The 22,992-nt window shown below is 40.1% G+C and overlaps 2 protein-coding genes across 2 annotated transcripts; both read left to right on the top strand.

The window, feature by feature from the left end:
• The first annotated feature begins 36 nt into the window (after positions 1-36).
• Positions 37-11,148, top strand: kpna5 (karyopherin alpha 5 (importin alpha 6)). Its single transcript, XM_041943028.1, has 14 exons — positions 37-118; positions 1,259-1,392; positions 2,695-2,796; positions 2,952-3,051; positions 3,588-3,682; positions 4,128-4,259; positions 5,484-5,572; positions 5,646-5,745; positions 5,879-6,042; positions 7,106-7,184; positions 7,303-7,428; positions 7,511-7,638; positions 7,952-8,130; positions 9,109-11,148. The coding sequence occupies exons 2-14, from the start codon at positions 1,264-1,266 to the stop codon at positions 9,294-9,296; spliced, it is 1,611 nt and encodes a 536-aa protein (XP_041798962.1). The 5' UTR covers positions 37-118; positions 1,259-1,263; the 3' UTR covers positions 9,297-11,148.
• Positions 11,149-15,617: 4,469 nt separating this feature from the next.
• LOC121610765 (calcium homeostasis modulator protein 5-like) lies at positions 15,618-21,337 on the top strand. Its single transcript, XM_041943032.1, has 2 exons — positions 15,618-16,348; positions 18,882-21,337. Exons 1-2 carry the CDS (start codon positions 15,806-15,808, stop codon positions 19,269-19,271), a joined length of 933 nt encoding a protein of 310 aa, XP_041798966.1. The 5' UTR covers positions 15,618-15,805; the 3' UTR covers positions 19,272-21,337.
• Positions 21,338-22,992: the final 1,655 nt, after the last annotated feature.

A 22,992-nucleotide genomic window follows, 5' to 3' on the forward strand; every position in this document is an offset into this window, starting at 1 on the left:
GTGAGGTGTTGTTGACACGAGAGGTTTCCTGGGAAAGTTTCAGTAGGACGCCATTTTGCTCGAGTGAGGGGGAGAGCGCCAAAGGTTGCAACTATTAAACAGCCTTACGTATTTTCAGGTATGCGACGCGAGATCTCAAGTGTGTAAGAATCAGCCTGACGGCAATGTGTCACGGGAACTGATGTTGTTGTCACTGCTGCTAAATACATCTGAGGTATCTGATACATCGTTAGCTGAAGAGCTAGCCACGGAGCTAGTTAGTAACTGACCAGGAGTTGCCCAAATACATTTTGTTCTGCTGTGCGGATAGATTATATGAAAACTCGGTAAGACAAAGTGCTGTTGGATGGACTAACGTTAGCTGTGTGCACTTAGTCTTTATTAGAAGAGGTTCAATCATGGCCACGCTCTGCTGGATGTACTTGTGTGAGGACACAGACTTGTTTCATGAAGCTGACTGATGTGTGCTCTGACTGACAGCAGCGTAGCTTTGGCTACAGCTAGCTAATGTGAGTTTTGGAAAGGTGTTTGGCATGACCTTCTGCACGGGAAAACGGCTGGTATCCAGATGTTTAACACAACGTACACCGGACAAATCACCCAAATATATATGAGTATTAGACCAGATATGTTGCTGTCTGTCATTATGAGTAGAAAAGGCGAGTGACATAAGTGAGTAATGTTCTCGTCCGATTTTCAAGGGTTCAGGATTTTTGACAAGCAGCACAACTGTTAGTCAAAAATGCTGAATTCTTTGTTAATAATCACTGTAAGGTATTGTTAGTTAGATCAGTCTGAATGCATAGCCAAACATTGCATTATCTCAGCATTTAACTTTGCTTTAAATGATGTAATAGTTGGATTAGACAGCATAAAACAGTGCATCTCCATACTGCAGGACTGATCAAAATTCAGTTAATCCAGAGCAGACAGAAATGTGTGTAATTAAATAGTAACAATACCATAATCTCCAAAGCCACTGCAGTATTCTGTTCTGTGTGTCTTTATTCTTTGTGACATCATTTATTGTTTGGTGTTGTGGTAGAAAAGCATGTACACTCTGCAAACGCAGCCTGTTGAAATGCAGGTTAAATTAATTATAATTCTGTTTACTGTTGTCATATAATGTAGAAAAGTTTTGACTCCTCAAACTAAACGTTGTCACATAGTAATATGTCCTCAGCATTTAATGATGTTTGCATTTGATGAGCAGATGCACCTTGATCTTAACTGCCTGCTCTTTACCCTGACTTTTCAGACACGATGGCAAGCCCGGGTAAAGACAACTACAGGATGAAGAGCTATAAGAACAAAGCACTGAATCCTCAGGAGATGCGTCGAAGGAGAGAGGAGGAAGGAATCCAGCTTCGCAAACAGAAGAGAGAGGAGCAGGTGAACACTGTCTCACCCTGAGCTTCTTGATTAAAATCCTTTTTATATTTGATTTATTGTATGAAACACCCTTTAGGCTCCTGCTTTTGTAGCTGGCACCCATAAATGCCTACATTCCCTCCCACTAGTGCTGGTGTCACCTTACACAGTTAAAGTACCAGCCGAAGGTTTGGACACCCTCTCATTCAATGCTTTTTCCTTTTTAAATATTTTCTATATTGCACATCAATACTGAAGACATCAAATCTATGAAGGAATACTTATAGAGTTATTTTAGCAGCTAAAAAAGGTGTAACGAAGTAAAATGGGTTTCATATTTTAGATTCTAACAGTAGCCACCTTTTATTTTTATTACAGCTTTGCACACTAGCATTATCTTAACCAGCTTTGAGAGGCAGTCACCAGTTTCTAACAGTCTTGAAGGAGTGTCCATATATGCTGAGCACTTGTTGGCGGCTTTTCCCTCACTCTGTGGTGCTACTCTTCCCAAACCATCTCAATTCTGTTCAGGTCAGCTGATCGTTGACTGTTGCTTCTCTTTACTTAGTTGAGCGGTCTGTATACCAACGCTACCTCAACACAACGAAACTGATTGTCTCAAATGCTTTGAGATGCCAATACATTCCACTAGTTAACTTTTGACAAGGCACACCTGTTCATTGAACTGCTTGAAGTAAGTATCTCATGAAAGTAGTTTTAATTTAATTTTTTTTTTTTTTTTATTCAGTTTATTGATCCCAAACTGGGAAATTATGCTCTGCATTTCACCCATCACTGTAAATTCACACATGTACATGCAAGATGCAGTGAACACACAGGAGCAGTGGGCTGCTGCATCAGGCGCCCGGGGAGCATATGGGGGGGGTTAGATGCTTTGCTCAAGGGCACATCAGCCGGCTAATGGAGGGGGAGGGGATACTCCACCACGGCCAAGTTTCTCTGCCGGTGGGGGGGATCGAACCGGCGACCCTCCGGTCACAAGCTGCTTCTCCAACATTTAGGCCACGGCTGCCCCAAAATCTGTGGCCCTGTACGGGGATCGATAGTGTGCAAGCTACCATGAAGGCAAACAGTAGTTTTCTGAAGAATCTGAAATATGAAGCACATTCTGCCTTGACACTTACGTGTTTACTAAATAATTTCAGTGTTTTCTCTCATAGTGTTGACGTCTTCAGTATTCATCTACAAGGTAGAAAACAATCATTTTCATATCTGCCGGTATGTTTGGTGTCCGTATCAGTTTATCGAGCCAGGGTGCTCTAAATGTCAAGCAGGTGAATGATGACGCCTCTGTGCCCACAGCTTTTCAAGAGGAGGAATGTATGTGTATCTACAAATGATGAATCAATGCTGGAATGTCCAATCCAGGATCCAGACATCAGCTCCACAGTACCTGTTTCAGGTGTAAGTGTTGGACTACTGTTGTGTGCCATGTAGTTGTCTGGCCTGTATTTATCAGTCTTATCATTCCAAGCTCACATTTTTTGTGAACTGTGATTGGCTGCATCCTGGACATGATGGTAATTCTTGATATTTATCTATTGTTGACATTTGTGCAGGATGGGGTCATAACTCCAGATATGATTCAGATGATCTTCTCTGAAGACCCAGACCAGCAGCTAATTGCTACACAGAAATTTAGGAAATTACTCTCCAAAGGTTTGTGTTGCATCCTGAAAACATTTTCATAATTTATTAGATATGATGTAGCACTGCCACTGCCAAAACATCAATTCACTTCAATTCAGTTTTATTCTATTGCCAAATCACAACCGAAGTTGTCTCAGGACACTTTTAGACACATTTAGAGCAGGTACAGACCAAATTCTTTATCGACAGAGACCCAACAACTCCCTCATGAGCAAGCACTCAACGACAGTGGCGGGGAAGAACTTCCTTTTCTCTCTGCTAAAACACCACAGTGATGACCTCTAAAGATGAAGCTGTTCATTAAAGTATTTAAAAACACATTTAGAACATGAAATCTCTATGGTTTTGAGGGATACACAAAGTTTGTGGTCACTTAACTGGGAACTGTGAAGCAAGGTCTTGCCTGCATGAACAAATTGAATCAGTGAACTCTAATGGTTTGTGTCGTTGTCATATTATGAGTTAGCTTTATGCCCAATCAAAAGTACAATTTCAAAGATAACAGACGTTTGTTCATTTTGTTTCTGTTCTGTTGTTCTGTATAGAGCCAAACCCACCCATAGACGAGGTGATTTCCACTGCTGGTGTTGTGAATCGTTTTGTGGAGTTTCTGCAGAGGAGTGATAACTGCACGTTGCAGGTCAGAGCTTCACAGCACGGTGCCTATATGAATGAAGCTGTGATTAGCAGTGCTTTGCTCGCTACTGAAAAATAGCAAATAGCTACAGTTCCTAGCTACCTCATTAAAAAGTAACTGAATTACTGATTACTTCCACCCAAAAATCATGTATTACTATGATGTGTAACTTTAGTAGTTACTTTTGATGTGTGAAAATCTTGGTATCGTTATTTAATATCCAGAAAACAATACGCTACATATTACAGTATATTTTCTTTAAATTCAGTGAATAAATATTTTATTTTGAGAGAGGTTTTTAATGGTGGCGGAAGCAGAAGCCCCCCGGAGGATGCCAGTAATCAAACCTCGTAGTAGTGAAGTGCCAGTGTTCACCGCTAAGCCACCATTCCAGGCTGGATTGCATGAAATGCAGTTTTTATGTGTATTATTTGTTTGTTCCTAACAGTTTGAGGCAGCCTGGGCACTAACCAACATTGCTTCAGGTACCTTCTTACACACCAAGGTGGTGATTGAAACAGGAGCTGTTCCCATTTTCATCGAGCTGCTGAACTCTGAGTATGAGGACGTCCAGGAACAGGTGAGAGACATAAAATGCTACTTGCAACCATGATTGTGAAAAAGTTGGAACACAACAGAATTTCAAAAAATGTTTTATACTGCATACAAATTCTTTTGGAATCGTGTGTTTTTTGTGTTTTTGAAAAACCTACTTTATACTTACAATGTCACGGCCTCACAGAGCAAGATTACTGTGAAGCAGGAGGAGGAATTATCAACATATATGAGCTCGGCTGTACAGTAGACGGCTGATAGTTCTCTCTCTCTCGCTCAGAAATCATCATAAAGCCTTTCTATACCTGACCAGACAAATGCACCACTTAGAGGTGGACGATATGTACCGTGGAAGGATGTCAGCTTCTTATAAAATCTCTGCCTGTATTAAACCAAGTTTCAAACCAGTGAGCAGCACTGATTTATGGTATGGTATATGAAGAGAACCATGATTTGTCAGTTATTGAATTTGCTGATTTCATAAATGCAGACATTTCTGTCCTTTTGTCCATTAACAGTTTCTGAATGTACACAGAAACATTACAATATCACAATATTTGGCCTTTTCACAACTCGTGAATATTGAATCACACCTCCTGGACGTGCTTATGGAAACACCTGTCCTGTGTTATTAATTGCTAAGCAATGCTCCACCACCTTTCTGCTCACCAGGGATGGTCTTGTCTCAAAGTTTGCATCAGTTTGCCTCAATGGGCTGCAAAAATCTGTACAGCACATGACACCTCTGTCATTAGACCCTCGATTTGGAGAAGTTTGAAGGAGAGCCCCCCCAAAAAATCCATTTAACAGAAAAAAAGACAAGTGAGGGATGAGAGCCTGCCAGATTTTCTATAATTTTTTAGTTGAGCCATGGATAACTAAATAAGAAATAAAAGGAGAATTTGAATGCAAGCAATTAAAAAGGAAAAAGAAGATTTGTTTATTTAGCAGTCATTCTAACAACCTCGTCAGAGATACCAAAGACAGCGATCTGAGGCAATGAGTTCAGGCCAGGTCCTGTACCTCCAATATACCAGAGCATATGATTCTAGTCTGCTGGTGTCTGATCTGTGACACATGGCAGAGAGGCCTGGAGAGAATTTCAGTAATCTAGTTTTGTAAAATTGGATCCTATGTGACTGGGAGCTAAGTCACGTCATTATTGTAACAAGCCGCAGAGTTCACTGACTGAACACTGAGGCATTCTCACTTGGACACTGAGGGGTGTTGACTGTGAGTTGTGTTTCAGGCAGTGTGGGCACTTGGGAACATAGCGGGAGATAATGCGGAGTGCAGAGACTATGTGCTCAACTGTGGCATCCTGTCATCTCTACAGCAGTGAGTATCTTTCCTCTCTCTGTTCGAGTGTGTTAAACACTGTAACGACTGAATCCTGTGCTGTCATATCCAGGCTACTCGCCAAATCCAACCGTCTCACGACAACCCGCAACGCAGTGTGGGCTCTGTCCAACCTCTGCCGAGGAAAGAACCCACCACCGGATTTTGCCAAGGTGACTCTACATGTCATAAGTAAATTAAAACACTGGAGCCTGCCTGCACTGTCAGGTCTTGAGTTGTTCGTACAGCTCTGGTATTAAAAACTGCACCTGTGTGTTTGTTGTGTTTGTCTCTGGTGTGTGTCAGGTGTCTCCTTGTCTCAGTGTGTTGTCCAGGCTTCTGTTCAGCAGTGATCCAGATGTGCTGGCTGATGCTTGCTGGGCCCTGTCCTATCTGTCTGATGGTCCTAATGAAAAGATCCAGACGGTCATCGATTCTGGGGTGTGCCGCAGACTGGTGGAGCTGCTCATGTAAGGAACTGGCAGGTCTACGTTATCACATAGGCTGACGTGTGTGACACTGTATGACCAGGTGTCCTGTTAAAATAAAACAGGAACAAATCAGATCTCTATTATTTTCTCTTGGGACACCTCAGGGTGTATTATCATGCTTATAATGAAAAAGTAAAAAAGGCAAGCTGTGTCCAAGAAGTCCACTTTTAACATAGCATATAGTCTAAACTTTGGGTAAGTGGTAAGTTATCTCATATTGTAGTGTGAAGCAGGGTGTGAGTGCTGTGGTTGGCTGCAGTTTGATGAACCTTTTCACACTGCTATAGAATGGTGATTTAACTATGAACTGGAACTATATTTAAAGGATAATCCTGTTGTGTTTCTCATAAATGCTGCCTATTGTGATTCTATTATTCTATTCATAGCAACTTTGCACTTCTCTTGCCACCTCCATTGTAGAGACTGGGGGAAGCAGGGACTCATGCAAAACAACATATAAAGGGTAAAGTTCTGGGAAATGAATCATTTTATTTGCCTATGAGTCTGATTCAAAGTGAACACAGAAAGTAACACCCTGGAATGGACATGTTGGCTAACTGTTACATCTGTGGCAGCTTGCTGACTTTATTAACAGGTCCTAATGTCTACAGCAAAGCTTTTCCTCCTCAATCAGCTGTGGAGAACAACAACTATAAGAACTACACCAGTTTCTTGATGTACGTTGTCTTTTGGTCCTGTTGCATTTTCTACCATGACCCAATGTAAGCAGTTTTGTGAAAGTCTTCCTTTCCCAGAGAATTTCCCTTTAAAGTGTTCATCTACTAAGTATTGTTGTGGCCACATTGCAGTTGTCTTAAATTGAAATAGTTTTACTGCTATTCATTTTGTCAGTGACACTTTTGACCTGAATTAATTTTTTTAATTGTTAGGGGCAGAGCGCATATGAATATGTTCATTATTGGACAAACTGTACAACACACAGTTTCTGAATGTTTTGGCATGAAAACTGTCAAAATCTCACCATCAGTAGTTTTTGCTGTAATCTCAATACTGAACGCTGCATGAATGTGTTTTTTTATAGGCACGGTGACTATAAGGTTGTTTCTCCTGCTTTACGTGCAGTGGGCAACATTGTGACAGGAGATGACATCCAGACTCAGGTAGTGGCTCAGCTCCTCACTGTAGACACTGAGTCCCTTACTTTATGTGTGTAAGGGATCATACACAGTATCAAATGGACATGTTGCTATATAAATCTCTGTTTGTATGTCATCTCAGGTAATCTTGAACTGTTCAGCACTACCATGTTTACTCCACCTCCTCAGCAGTCCCAAGGAATCCATCAAGAAAGAGGCATGCTGGACTGTCTCCAACATCACAGCAGGAAACAGAGCTCAGATTCAGGTAAAGCGTCACCTGGGTAAAGTGTGTTGCCTGGAGAAGGGCTGCTGTTCTGCGTAGCTAACAGTATTTCTTCTCTTGTCAGAATGTGATTGATGCCAACATCTTCCCAGTACTTATTGAGATCCTTCAGAAGGCCGAGTTCCGTACGAGGAAGGAGGCAGCATGGGCAATTACTAACGCCACCTCTGGTGGCACTCCTGCACAGATAAGGTACATTTACCAGTCCTAAACAACACTGGCTGTCTATGAGGCACTGAACACTGAAAACACTGAGAATTTGACCCTTCCCTCATGGATAATGGGGAACATGATTGTAGGAATGCAACAATGATGGTCCTCTGCACAGCCACAGTTGGAGCCAGACCAGTTGACCGACATGATTTGACCTGTCTGTCAGTAATATTTTGAAATGAAACAGACTTGTATTTATAGATTGAAATTTGAAAAGGTTGAAACCAGTTTCTAAAAGTAAATTGAATATAAACTGAAATACTTTATTCATCATTTCTCTCTGTGAGAACAGGTATCTGGTGTCTCTGAATGCCATCAAGCCCATGTGTGACCTGCTGACAGTGATGGACTCAAAGATCGTGCAGGTATCTCTGAACGGTCTGGAGAACATTCTAAGGCTCGGCGAACAGGAGGCCAAACAGAACGGAACAGGCATCAACCCTTACTGTGCTCTTATTGAGGAGGCTTACGGTACAGCTCTGCCTCACATCACACAACAAACATGCCGACACTGTATAAAATATATCACTTACACCAATACCCCCACTAATGTTTAAGACATGTGGCAGGAACTACTTTATTTTTGCTAGTTCTGAACCAGAAATGCATCTGTGAGCCAATGATTCTGCACAAATACATTCTGGTTTTCTAATCTTCTTACAGTACGCTTATTCTGTCTCTGTTTGAGACAGGCACCAATGAAGTAGCCCAATAATTGATAGAGCAGTTATTACTGCTACTGGTACATAACACAAGCTTCTTTTGATTGAAATGATTAAACAGTGACATAATGGAACAGTTGAATGTTTAATAATTGTGCAATTTGAACTTGAAGTCTTGTTACATTAAGAAATATGTAATCAGTGTTTAAAAAATATGATTTATTTTCCTACGCCGCCTTTCACAAAGATATGGGCTGATCGTTTCTTATCATATAAACCATTCATTTAACTTACATACAAGAATGTCTGAAATGTCTAGAAGAATGTCTTGAATTTGAAAAGGGACAGTACGTTCAGCATCAGCAGGTTGGACATGATGGACTACACCCACTAGAGCTTCACAGTATTTGGATCTTTTGCTATAATCTGGTGGTGCAGTTGACTTCCTTGTAGAGTTTACACTTTACTAAATTTAAAAACTACTTTACACACAAACTAAGTGACACATTCAGTCCAGTCAATTCAGTTCAATCCAGTTTTATTTATAAAGTGGCAAATCACAACCGAAGTTGTCTCAGGACTCTGGTACAGACCAAAGTCTTTAGACTCAACAGTTCCTTCACGAGTAAGCACTTGGCCATAGTGGTGTCCAGGCTGTTTAACAAACAAATGCTTTGTTAAAATAATCACTAACAGTGCATGTTTTGCTCCTTAATGCTGCTTTAAACAAGTCGTTAACTCAAACAACTCGGTTAGAACTTGTGTATATGTGGGTGCACTTCCTCAGGCCTGGACAAGATTGAGTTTCTGCAGAGCCATGAGAACCAGGAGATCTACCAGAAGGCCTTTGACCTGATTGAACACTACTTTGGTGTCGAGGAGGAGGATGCCAACCTGGCTCCACAGGTGGATCAGAGTCAAGGCCAGTTCGTCTTCCAGCAACAGGAAGGCCCCATGGAGGGTTTCCAGCTTTAACCCTGCCTCACCTCCACAGCCCCTTCTGCTTCTTGGTCTCTAAATCTCTGCCAGAGACGTCAGCCTACGAGCCTGCAAACTCTCCTGGGACCTCACTTTCTCTTTGCTGGGCCAGCTCCACCAGCTCCTCCCCAGACCTTCACTTCTACTGTGTCTTCACATTAACACCTGCTCTGGAGGGACAGAGAGAGATTTGTGTGTTTTCATATGGAAATGAAAAGTGAGAGCACATCTGTTTCAGACTGTCAGGGCCTGAATGGAGGGCTCAGCTTTGCCGGTTTCCATTCTCCTGATGCCATGTGTAAGCCATGGAAAGCTAATTCATGTTTAAGAAAGAATTCTCCTGTTTTTTCTTGAGTGCTGCAGTATGATGTTCGTTTGACTTCCTGTGATATTTCATCATTCTAATGAGGTTAATTTGCAATTAGAAACTGTTGTCTCCAAATCAGCATCCGTATCCCTTTTTTAATGTGAAACTACCTCTTCAGTCTTGAGAAAGAAACTGTAAGGAAAGAAGGAAAAGCTATACATGAATAGATAAAATGCCAGACTGATTTCTTCTTTCTTTTACTATGGCTAGAATCCAACCTTGTGTCGGGGTTGACCTGTCTGCAGGCAGGTAGTGGATGTAAATACAATGCTATTGTACGTCCCAGTGTTGCCATACTTCAAGTCTGAAGCAGCTGCACATGCTCTCTGGGCTCTTTCTTCTCTCCTGTCAATTGAGAAGAACTTGATGTGCACCTGGAGACTCTGGGCCTTTTATTTATTTGTCTTTTGAGAGTTTTGGAGGAGCTCTTCTTTCTCTTCTCCACCTTCAGCTCTGACTGAACTGCATCTTGGATTATGTAACTGCCCAACTGGCCCAAGTTAGTTTGAAATCTGTGAATGTTGGCTATTCACTTGTGTTTTGCTGCTTATTTTAAATGTTCTTTATCTCAGAAAGCAGTACAGGGGCAAAAAGGTGCTGTCTATGTTACATGATGCAGTGTGTGCAACAATATTGCAAGGTAAATGATATTTTTGTTCTGTTTTGTAGTTTGTCACTCTGAACTAGCAACATATGTCTTAAATTATTTTTCTGTCTGCAAACATGTCCTTGATGTGATGGGATTAATCAACTGACTTGGGGTTTTGTATATTATATATACATGTAAGAAAGTGTAAAGTATTTAAGTGGCTGTGGGAAAATGTGATATGCAATTATGTTTTTGGACTGATATGCAGTTGTAGTAATTCCAGTCCATCCTTGCTTCTCCTTTATACACTCTTGAAAGTTTTGTCTGATACACTTTGATTTTGATTTTTTCATCTTCTGATTTTGTGGTGAAGTCTTGGAAACATGGATGGAAGCAGTGTTTTGTTTTCCTACCTTTGGCTCTACCCCTGAACCGGACAGTTTTTCAATATGTGCACATTTGAGAACAGTGATTGGTGGAGAACTCGACATGAAATCAACCTGTATTCACGTGAAATGGAAAATATTTTAATGCAGAAATTATGTCAAGCACATTTAGTCATGTACAGTTTTCTAATACTTCTGGTTTGTATTATTGAATATCATTTTTAGGTTTTGGTAGTGTTTTTGTTTTCTCCTGTTTAGGAATTAATTTGCTGTGTTCTTGTGGCTCTCAGTAGAAATTGCGTGGTGGATAGAACTCCAGCAGCCTGTGAACAGCAGTGAATTACTGTATGCAGCACGGTCTGTGGTTCCTAACACTGACTGGATCACAGGTTTGACAGTGAAGCTGGCTCAGGCTGTCTGTAATCATGCCTGGCTTTTCTTTGTTGGGATGCCCACGTACACTGTGCAAGAAGAATGAATAAATTGATCTATTGAATACAAACCATACACACTTGCATTAGTGCTTTTTTGGCTTTCAGAAAGTTTCGTATACTGACACATTTAGTGTTGAATTGACTGAACATGCTTTGCTGTTGTCAGAGTAATGTAAATAAGTACATTTACTCAAACGTCAAGAGTTAAGTACAATTGAATGCTTGTATGTTCACCCCATGCTACTTTTATACTTAACTACCTTTCAGAAAGAAATATTGTGCTTTTTACTCTACATTTACTACAGCTTGAGCTCATGGTTTTTTCCAAATACATTTTTTTTTACCAAAACAAGTCATCAGTTTAGAAATTGATAAACTGTTATACATTGAAGAACCCTAGATGAAACCATGAGCTCCACCTCAACCACTCACAATGATAAAATGATGAGTGCTTCTACTTTCAGATGATATTGCTGATGGTCATTCTTTACTTTATATTCTGAATGCAAAACATCTGCCTCTAATGGAGTACTTTAAAGTTAGTAAATGATGTGTCTGAATACGTCTTCCTTGACTTTATGCCAAAAAATGAATAATGACAAAGTACAGTGTCTGAAAGTGGCTTCCCCTCATCTAAACGAACCTTGTTTTTAATATGATACTGACCCACATAATTTGCATATGGCTGACGGCGTCTTTAAACGAAAACAACGTATTTCTATTTCAACTTTTTTTAATCACAATAAATCTTTCAAAGGAAGAATAAATCAGTCATTACTTTTCCTGTGACAAAGTAGCATCCTTTTTTTAAGAGAAATATCGCTGTCCAACCGACTGATCTCACCACACATAATTAGAGTAAGAACCTACAGCAACATATGATTACAATTTGGGATTAAGGCTGGGTTAGACCACTTCTAAGATCACAAGTCCAACACTGTCTATGTAATGGGAGGGGACAGTCCCAATCTGGTATGATTGATTCATTCAATTATAAACCATAAATCAACCCACTTGCAAATGAGCCTGTAAAATTGGATTTGAAACCTCAGAAAGCATTAAACCATCTTCCCTACAGTGTGGCTGCTGTCAGTGAGGAGTTCAAACTCTTTAAGGCTCTAGTTAACTTGCAAGTATAGTTTTGTTACTGGCTACTGGTCTAGATATAACCACAGACTCTTGGACAGTCCAGGCAGCCTTGTGTTTCATCTTCTTCTAAAACATGAACTGTACTATTGGCTTTGCTAGTCTGTTCTTCACATCTGCCTTGGTGGTGTCTCCAGGGCTTACTCCTGCACCAAGCTAAAATATAGCTGCAAGCTGCAAGAAATTCCTGCTCTTGGACGCCTCCTGGGAGGCTGTTCCGGGCATGCCCCACCGGGAAGAGGCCCCAGGGAAGACCCAAGACACGCTATGTCGCTCGGCTGGCTTGGGAACGCCTCGGGGTCCCCCCGGAACAGCTGGAGGAAGTGTCTGGGGAGAGGGAAGTCTGTCAGCGCTCTCACTGCGCAGCGGCTCTGAAAGTAAACATGTTTGTTGCCTAGCAACCGCCTATCACCGTGCAGGCCGGCAGGCAGGAAAACTTATTTCTTTTCAGTTATTCAGAGAAATCATGTGGAGAAGTGACGGGATATCCCAGACCTGAGAGAGACGTAGCTGGAGACAGTTTGGTTTACCGCTGTTATTTTGTACTGATGGATAAAAGTCCCGCAGCAGCTGATTTCTGCGTTCAGCGTCAGACATTAAAAATCTGTCTCCAGTCTTGTCTCCACTAAGCAGCCTTTTAGCAGGTCGATCGCTCATGCTGTGTTTTTCTTCGTGTTTTTCGTGTCTGTCCTCTTCAATCTGGTCCATCTCTGTTTTCTCAAGTCGCTTGTGCCTTAATATTGCTTCTCCTGACGGTCTAGCGTTGTTCTTTACTTTTCTTTTCTTTGTTGCTGTGGACATCATTCTCTAACCACATGTCAAGTGTTTTGTCCTTTTCCAAAAAAAATCAAAAATCAAAAATGTATGTATATATACACATATACATATATATGTATGTATGTGTGTGTGTGTGTGTGTATATATATATATATACACACACACATATAAATACATACATACATAATCTGAAATATATATATATATACACACACACACACACACACACACACATATACATACATAATCTGAAATGCCTCCAGATTCCATCAAACCATGACAATGATGGTCAAGTCTGTGTCTGCTTTATTTAAGCAAGACACAAAATGGCAGCATTACACAAGTATCATGTCACTGGACATGCAACAGTTAATGTCCATATCACACACCAGATTGTCCAGACAGAAGACAGTGAACGTATAGTAGCCAAGATGTGTTGATTTGGGGAATGAGCAAAATTACATTACTGCCCTTCTGAAGAGAAGGTGTGCATGTTTTGACATTCAGCATGTCCACCGATGTATTGTACAAACTAAAAAGTCTGACCAAATGATGGCACTAGATGTAAAACTTAAGAGATCAACAAAGTTTTTACAATTTATCATGAGGGAAACGTCAGTGTCTGAATCAGATTTCAGTCCAGTTTCAATAAAGTCACCACATTTTACACAAAACCAAAATTGTCAACCTCACAAGGGCGCGAGATGATAGGTCCCAGGATCATGAAAGTTATTACGAACCATAAATGTCTGTACAAAGCTTTATTGCAATACATCCAACATATGTACCAATAATAATAATACAATAAATAAATGATACCATTACTGCTATCCACACAGCCATGCTGCTAATGAGGTTTGAGTAAATAAATCATAATACTAATAAATAATACTGAAAAATGATTACATAAAAAACTAATGACAGTACACTAACATCCAATGTGTAAAGACAAACTTCAAAAAACCTTTCAATGAACAACAACGAAAAAAAGATAGAAATGATCACACCACTAATGCAACATGACTGCTAGCAGATCACTGATATCTATTAAACATGCAACAATGAGGCAGAGCATAGAGTCAGAGCTTCATGTGAGTCTAATGTGCACCAAATGACTTGTTTATCATGTCTGTGTGGGCTTGAACAGGAGATATGTCATCTTTACTGCCTGACCACTTCCTGTACACTGCTAATAGACTGCAGACATACAATATGTGCACACAGTCAGCATATGTGCATCATTTAAGAAATTAATGTGTTCATTTTAAACATGTGATACCATGTAAAAAGGCATCATAAAAAGTCCAAAAGGCAAACTTTTGACTTTAATGATTGTGTTAATATCTGCAGATAATGATGTGATGCATAGGCTTTGAGGATATTGCACAGCTTCCTGTGTCATGTACTCAGTGTGCTTTAGTTTGAGAAATCACTCTAGTGGAATGGAGCAGAAAAAACACTTAGAGGATGTGGTCACTTCCTTATTCCACTCTCTGCTGCTGATGCTGACTGTGTCTCTGCAACAATGGTGCGTTGTCTATGGAAACATTTTCAGAGAATGAATGAATGCTCTTGTTCATGATTTGATTTAAGGATTTTGCATATTTTGTCACTCCAGATTAACATGATTGACTTTATCCTTGTTAAATGCACGTTGCTGACATGCAGAATTAAGACTTGATGTTGTTTGTTGTCACTACAGGTGAATAGGGTAAAACATTTAACCAGCAGATATCATAATCAAACTTCCCAAGTTCATAAATTGCATTTTGTATTACACTGTTTCTAAAATATGAGGTTTAAATATGCAAATGTTGCATTACCTAATTAAATTCACTCATTACCTTATTTTGCATACATTTACAGAGTAGAAATCACAACTAAAATAATCACTTAAATGTGTGCTTTGGACATTTTCTTTCCACAAGTCTGAAAAAGATGTTATGGACATCAAAATTTCAAAATTGACCAGTGAATGAAATAGCAATATACGATAGCAATTACAGTATAATACTACTGAATGACTGCTCCATATGTGAATAGAAACAGAAGAATAACTCACTTTCAGTTCTTTTTATATTTGTTTGTGTCAGGCTGCATTCCTGACTTAACATCACTGTTAAAGGACACAGACTGGTAAATCATAACAACTAGACCAGCAGGATTTTTGCTAATGACTTTCTCAACAAAGTTTGAGCTGGAAAGGGAAGCATACACACTGCAAAAACTCAACTCTCAAAAACAAGAAAAAACTCAATAAACTGTGGGGAAGTATTGCTTAGAAAAAGTAAAAAGTTTTTTGACAAAGCAGTTTTGTACTGTGTTACTGTGATCAAACGGCTATACAACTCTGTAAATTCTAGTTTCGAACATGAAGTTGCTCAGAACCAGGAATAAATCTCAGCACGATGTTGTAATATAAAGATAATTTAGGACAAAAAAACTGAAACAAGTGAAATGTTCTGACATAAGATATATCCTCTTACCAGGCAGTCTTTAACAGACAACAGATTGCACTTTCCCTTTTAGCTGTGCAGCAGGAAGTTTCCTTGAGAGAGGGAGTAGATAGGCATTGGGTGGGAGGGAGCATCAGACTGACTGTGGGCTGAGCCTGAAAAGAAGGAAGACAGCTGTAGGGAGGGGCACAGACAGGCTTGGCAACTGTGGTTTTTTCTCCAGCTGTGAAAAACAGCAGACAGGAAATGACTGCAGGCTGCATAGACATTCAGCTTTTTCACTTTTCACTGTCTGTTTTTCACTTTGGTTACTTTCTCGTGTAGTGTGTCCGAAACCTCTCCGCTGGCACTATGGACAACTTCCAGACTGTTCTGCGTTTCTTCATGAACCAGAAAGCCACCATTGGTTACAGTTTCATGGCTCTACTTACAATAGGCGGGGAACGAGTCTTCTCCATGGTTTCCTTTCAGTGCCCATGCAATCATGACCAGAACTTCGCCTATGGGCTGACTTTCCTGCTGGGCCCAGCTGCTGTGCTGCTGGTCTTTGGCCTGTTCTTTAGCACCAGGTTGTGGAGGCTCTACACTGGCTGCTGTCTCAATCCGATGAAGCTTTGCCCCCGTGGGAACTGCTTCGGCTGCCTCAGGGTGTTCATGAGCATCTTCACTGGGGCGTGTGTGGCTCCTATAATGTGGCTCTCTGTTGCCCTACTCAACGGGACCTTTTATGAGTGTGCTGTCAGTGGTCTCACTGATAACCTGGTGGTGGATCTGTTCTGTAAAAACAAGACCTTGAAGTGTCAGGAAGAGCTGGCCCGTGTGCCCTGTGACCGGTCCAAACTGTCCAGTGATGAGCGCATGCAGCTGCTACTAATGTTGAGGGCCCAGTCACAGGTAAGTGACTCAGGAGGTTGAGTGTGTCGTGCACAAATTGGGTTTGATCCCCGGTTCCTCCAGTCTGCATGTGTTCTGGGGCAAGATACTGAACCCAAAATTGCTCCTGATAATGTGTCATCAGTGTGTGAGTGTGTGTGAATGGGTGAATGTGGCATGTGTTGAGCAGTGTATTGAGTGGTCAAAGTGGATTATATCATATAAATGCATTCCTTTCCATTCGCACATATGTGAGCATTTAGAGAAGTACAGTCAAAATAAATCTGAGGATTAGACTACTCTGTCCTGGACTGCCCTCTGGACACCACTGAGGTTGTAGGTGAAAGGAGGATGTTAGCCAAGCCGACATCCATCATTGACAACCCCTTCCCACCCTCTACATGACACAGTGGGGGCCCTCAGCAGCTCCTTCAGCAACAGACTGCTGCATCCACTCTGTAAGAAGGAACGCTACCACAGGTCCTTCATTCCAACAGCTATCAGAGTGTTCAACTCCAGGGTTGCCTAACTTGGCACTGTTTTCCATAGTATTATAGCTATTGCACAGCTTGATGCTGTAGTCACTTTATCCATTCGATGTGCAATCTGTGTATAGTCTGTGAAATTCAACAGAATTCCTGGCAGTATAATTATATGGCAATTTTTCTTAAAGTTATATATATATATATATGTACATGTACATGTATATATATATATATATATATATATATATATATATATATATATATATATATATATATGTACATGTACATGTATATATATGTATATATATATATTGTATTTTGCATCTTGTATTTCTCGATCTCTATTGCTATGTTTATTCCAACTATCATTACCTGCTGCTTGTAACAACCAAATTTCCCCAGCTGAGGATTAATAAAGTATCTTATCTCTTATCTTATCTCATCTTATCTTACTGATAGGGAGTTCAACTAATTCTGTGAAAGCAGTTGTATAATATCTTCTGAGGATTTTGAGGTTCTTTGTCAAGTCTGAGAAAATTGATACAGGCCACAATCGGAACGTCTTTATGACAGCCTGAATTAGGCGATATTTGACATGAAGAAAAGACGTTTGGCCTGGCCCAATTCTGGACGCCTATAGATGGCCAGAAGTATTTCAAGATAGATGCTGAGACAGGCCACAATATGAATTTCTATATGTCGCCAGATTTAGTTGAAACCTGACATTGAGTGATGTGAGCCTGGCCCAATAGACACCCAGAACAAGTTGGAAATAGGCATTCCAACTGGCTGCAAAGTCCAGTATCAAAAAAAGTCATTATAGGATTCTGAGAAGCTATTTGGGAATATTGACAACAAGAATAAGTTGGTGAATAATTAAATATCACGGAAAAAACAGGGCAGGGGCTGCAGGGATGCAGACGCCCAACTGGTCAGTTGTGGTAAAGAGGGAGCTGAGCCGAACGCCAAAGCTCTTGATTTATCAGTCAGGGGTCATGAGACAAATACAAGCGGTTGAAATGAGTTTCCGCTGCAGTGCGGCTAGGCTCAGCCTTAGAGATAGGATGAGAAACTGAGACATCTGGGAGGAACTCTGAGTCGAGATGCTGCTTCTCCGGGTCAAGAGGAGCCAGTTGAGGTGGCTCAGGCATCTGGTCAGGATGCCTCCTGGACGCCTCCCTGGGGAGGTGTTTCGGGCATGTCCATCTGGGATTACCCTTATTTTCCCTTAGGATAGTTACTAACTTGTTCTAGTCCTTAAACAGTTTCAATCAAGTCGAATCGATACGACCCAACATCTCAAAGGATTGTTTTTTTATCTCAAAGCAATACATGATGTTCAGAAAAGACGTATTAAAAACTTTCATTCTGGTCCCTCTGAAGATGTCTCCTGGAGTTCACATAAACCACACACACACACACACACACACACACAGGCTTTGGGACAAACCATCACATCAAAACTTACTTCAGAATGTCAGTGTTGGCTGATACACAGGCCTGAATGTGATGTGCATGTGTTTTTCCTCAAAGCAGCCCTATTCAACTACTATAGTCTTTACCACATAGAGCTTGTGTTTTTCAGCCTTTATTGATCATGAGATAAACTGACTTTTTAAACTCACAGTTCCAGGTAAAAAGCTAGAAAGTGGACCTTTAGTTAAGATAAATTAGTTAAGGTTTCAGATAACTGTTATTATTATTATCTAAAGATTACTGTTTTATGATTATGTATTTTAGATATTGGCAAATCTTAACAAAATAAGCAACTCTGCACAGCAACAGCTTGAGTGTAAAAGTATTACCATGAGCTTTCAAGCAACATTACCAGTCAGTCATCACCTCTCTCTCTCTCTCTGTCTCTCTCTCTCTCTCTGTCTCTCTCTCTCTCTCTCTCTCTCTCTCTCTCTATATATATATATATATATATATATATATATATATATATATATATATATATATATATATATATATATATACAGTGTGTGTGTGTGTGTGTGTGTGTGTGTATTCCATAGTGGGATTTCCTAATAAGCATCAGTTCTCCTATCATTCTTGTATGTCTGCAGATCCTGGGCTGGTGTATCATCATCATCGCTGCAATCGTGGGTCTCCTGGGTACCTGCTTCACAAACTGTCGCTCAAAAGTCAGCTACCTGCAACTCACATTCTGGAAACGCTATGTGGAAAGAGAAAAGGAGCGCTTTGATGCCTTCGCTGTGGAATATGCGACCAAGCTGGCTGAGAGAAACCTGAAGAGCTTCTTTGAGAATAAGGACCCGGATCCATTCCCTTTCCCCAACCACAAGGCATGGGAGGAGATCTCTGCACACTACACCTTTTCCAGGAGTGAGCAGTATTACAGCACCCTGCAGCGTTACGTGGAGAGGACAGACAGGGACTTCACACCAGAGAAGAGACCTGTCATGGACTTAGAGCATGGAATAGAGATGAACTAGATGAGAATGATGTGGTCTGCCATTTTGTTGGTGAGTAAAGCACAGATATTCAAGGAACAGACGGGTGAGACTAGATACTCATCACTACTGGTATTGGCTCTAAGTCTATAGAATACAGTATGCAAGTTTGATTGAGTAAAAGTTTGCTGCCTCCTCACTGACGAAGCTGCCTTTCAGTGTCTTACTCCAAAGAATTTGCATATTGCTAAACTGCAATGGTACAACTTCATCTAAGCACATCAATTACTGGAGGGCATAACCCCTATTTTACTAATTCTCCCTACCTCTGTAACACTGCATCCTTTGATGCCTTCTATTACTGTACTAACAATGCTTTTGAAACTTTGTCTTACTTTGGATTTGCAAAGTAACTTATTAACTAAGTTACAGTAACTTTAATAAGTTACAATTATTATTATATATATGTATATATATATGGTATTATATATAAATATGCTTTCCTCTTTGCTTGGAAGAGTTTCAACTTGTATTTGTGGATGCAGTGATGACGAGAATGGTTTTTGGAAGTGTTCCTAAGTGTCGTCTTGCGGCCCAAAGATCACATCCATTGAATATTGTTTTCTGGCCGCTGAGTTTTTTTGAGATTCTCTGAATCTATTAATGACATTTGGTACTGTAGACAGCGTAATTCCCAATTTCTTTTTTTTTAATTTTACATTGAGAAACATCATTCTATTTAAATTGTTGCACTATTTACCAGTTCAGTCTGTCATAGTGGTGAATCCTTCCCCATCTTTACTTCAGAAAGACTCAGCCTCTCTGGGAGGCTCTTTTTATACCCAATCATGTTACTAACATGTTACCAGTTTAACCTAATTCATTGTGAGATGTTCTACCAGGTGTTTTCTTTTTGCACTTCACAACTTTTCCAGACTTTTATTGCCTGTATTAACTTTTCTGAAATGTGCTGCTGGTGTCAACTTCTAAATGAGGATATAATTTTCAAAAGACAATGAAATTTTTGTTTCAGCATTTGATATGTCGTCTTTGTGCTACTGAATTAAATATAGGAATTCAATGTTCTGCAAATTATCACATTGTGTTTCTCCCAACATTTTTTGGAAATGGGGTTGTATGCAAAAACACATTACAGTAAAATTAAGAGGAGACCCGTGGTGTGTCAAGTCATTTTGGTGATGCTACACTGGATAGGAGTGAAGTTATTCAATAGTTTTCCAAATAAAAATTATCCAAAATTATGCAACAGGACATTTATTTCATCAAAGTGTTGTAGTATAGCCAACAGTAGAACCCTGGTGGTTTAGCTAAATTTGATGATATTACACTGTGTAAGAGTGGAATTATTTAATATTCATTTATTAATATTCTCAATAAAAAATACCCCAAAATTAAGTCAAAAGCACATTTTTTCAAAGTGTTGGAGTATAACTAGCACAAAGTCATTGTGGTGTAACAGGATTTTGGTGACACTACACCGTGTGTGAATATTTTTCCCCTTAAAAAATCCCCCAAATCATGCAAGGCCTCTTTTTTCCCAAAACTAAGAGTTGTATTATAACAGGAGACCCCTTTATGGTGGTCTGAATATGATGGTACTACGTTGTATAACAGTTAAGTTATTTAATATTTTTCCAAATAGAAATTCAACAACATTATGCATTAGCCATTTTTCAAACTAAGTGGTGTAGTATAACCAACAGGAAACAACTGATGTGTGAAGTGATTTTGGTGACCGACACTGTATAAGAGTGAAGTTATTGAATATTTCTGTTGTATCCCTTTTTGGTGTTACACTTTGTAGATGGTCCGTATAAACATACCTTGGTTGCATTTTGATCAATGATTATTGTTGATTGTCAACATTTTTCTGTAATTTCTGTAAGAATTAAGGCTTAGTTCAAGCTAACTGCTCTAAGCATGCCTCTGAATGGTATGCTGAATCATCTGGCCTGTCATGTTTGACAATGAAGACGGTGTTTATTCCATTAAAAGCATCATGCCAAGGTCCATGTAATTACCCTCCTGCCAGACTTGCAGTCTTTCAGCATTTCATCCTGTCTGACCCACAGGCAAAGACATGTCAGTGTGCCTTGTAATTACAGAAGCACTGTGCAGTTTTCATGAAAAGGTTTTATTTGCATCCAGAATTTGTATGTCCTCAAAATCATTACAAATTTCATTGTGATTAACTCCTCTTCAGGGGCTACCAAACAAGCTGGGATTAGGCACAGGTGAGATGTGTGCTTTAATGAAAAGTGTTTTCCAACAATGTTTTATGAGAAGGCTTTAAGGATGAGGACTAACTGGTTGGTCAAATGTACATCTGGTTAACTGCCCTACTTCTAGTGAAGAGCGCTTGCTGGTACACTGATTTGTAATGGGGAGATAGGCACCTGTTTCATTCCCACTCTGCACCCTTAAACTCCTGTTATTGCACTGTGTTACTTAATGGGTTGAGCAGGCACGATCTCCTGTAAGAGGGGTGTAATGCTTTATGGCACTACATCAAACACCACCATGTATGTCACTGTTTTTTGTTGAAACTGGATTCTATTTTATGGAGAGGAATGTTTCACTTTCCCTCTGATGTCCTTTGGCTACTATGCATCAACTCAGTTTCAGAATCAGAATCAGCTTTAAGGGCAAAGTATGTGTGCACATACAAGGAATCTGACTCCAGTTTAAACAATGGACTCAATGTACTAGCTTAGGAAAAAGACACACACCTCAACAGGGACAAAACCACACACACACACACACACACACACACACACACACACAAACACACACACACACACACACACAAAGACTGAACAATTAATAACGTTTCCAAAAATAGAAAATAAAACAATATGTATACAATGAAATTTACAGCGTCAACAGTCACAGTGAATGATGAGTGTACACGTTAAAACTGCATTATGACAGCACAAGCCTTTTTGCTGTGTCTGTGACTGGAAACCTGGGATCAAGACAGAGAGCATATAGCAATATCTGTGAGCTGCACAGGTTTGCACAGGTTGAATAGAAGATTGAATTGCTGCATCAGATAGCAGCTTCTATACATTCTGCTGAAAACAGACAGACTTCTATACACAGGATTACTTCAGCCGTGGAGCATCCTGGCACAGATTTGGTTTTAGCACAGATTTCAGTCAGAAATGAGACACCATGCCACTTCTGTAAACATGGAAATGATTTTAAACAGCCGCTGGCGTGGTCAAACACATCGTAGCAATCACAGACCATCTGGTACCTGTCTCAGAAATCTTAAATTTGTTCAGCCACAGTCGGTCTCCTCTCCTGTCACAGAGTCCCTATAGCTGAAATGAGCTCCTTTGAATGCCATATCACTGACTAGTTGAGGCCTGGCTGAACGGCCCTACTGGTCTGGTAGCTACACTGAATGAAGCATGTCCTCCAAATTATACTTTTTATTAGTCAGTCAGACAAAACAGGAAAGCAGCCATTTTTTTCTAAACAGTTTGTGTAATGACACTGACCTGGTTAAATTGACATAATTTAAATATTTTGTTCTTGAGCTCAAAGCAGAATGATCAGTGTTCATCATGACATTGTATCGGCCACCAAGATATTCATCACTGTTTATCCAGGAATTCTCAGAGCTGATCCCACTTAGTATAACTAAATATGACAGATTAGAAGATTCTAAATACATCTCTACAAACAGGCATCTTCCCCAATGCATTTAAAGCAGCAATTGTAAAACCATTACTAA

This window comes from Chelmon rostratus, chromosome 8, assembly GCF_017976325.1.
Source record: "Chelmon rostratus isolate fCheRos1 chromosome 8, fCheRos1.pri, whole genome shotgun sequence".
NCBI lineage: Eukaryota > Metazoa > Chordata > Actinopteri > Chaetodontiformes > Chaetodontidae > Chelmon > Chelmon rostratus.

Coding starts and splice junctions, on each gene's coding strand:
- kpna5 (XM_041943028.1), top strand. CDS start 1,264: ATGGCAAGCCCGGGTAAAGACAACTACAGGATGAAGAGCTATAAGAAC. Junction 2,797..2,951: donor CCACAGTACCTGTTTCAGGT/GTAAGTGTTGGA, acceptor ACATTTGTGCAG/GATGGGGTCATAACTCCAGA. Junction 7,185..7,302: donor GAGATGACATCCAGACTCAG/GTAGTGGCTCAG, acceptor ATGTCATCTCAG/GTAATCTTGAACTGTTCAGC.
- LOC121610765 (XM_041943032.1), top strand. CDS start 15,806: ATGGACAACTTCCAGACTGTTCTGCGTTTCTTCATGAACCAGAAAGCC. Junction 16,349..18,881: donor TGTTGAGGGCCCAGTCACAG/GTAAGTGACTCA, acceptor GTATGTCTGCAG/ATCCTGGGCTGGTGTATCAT.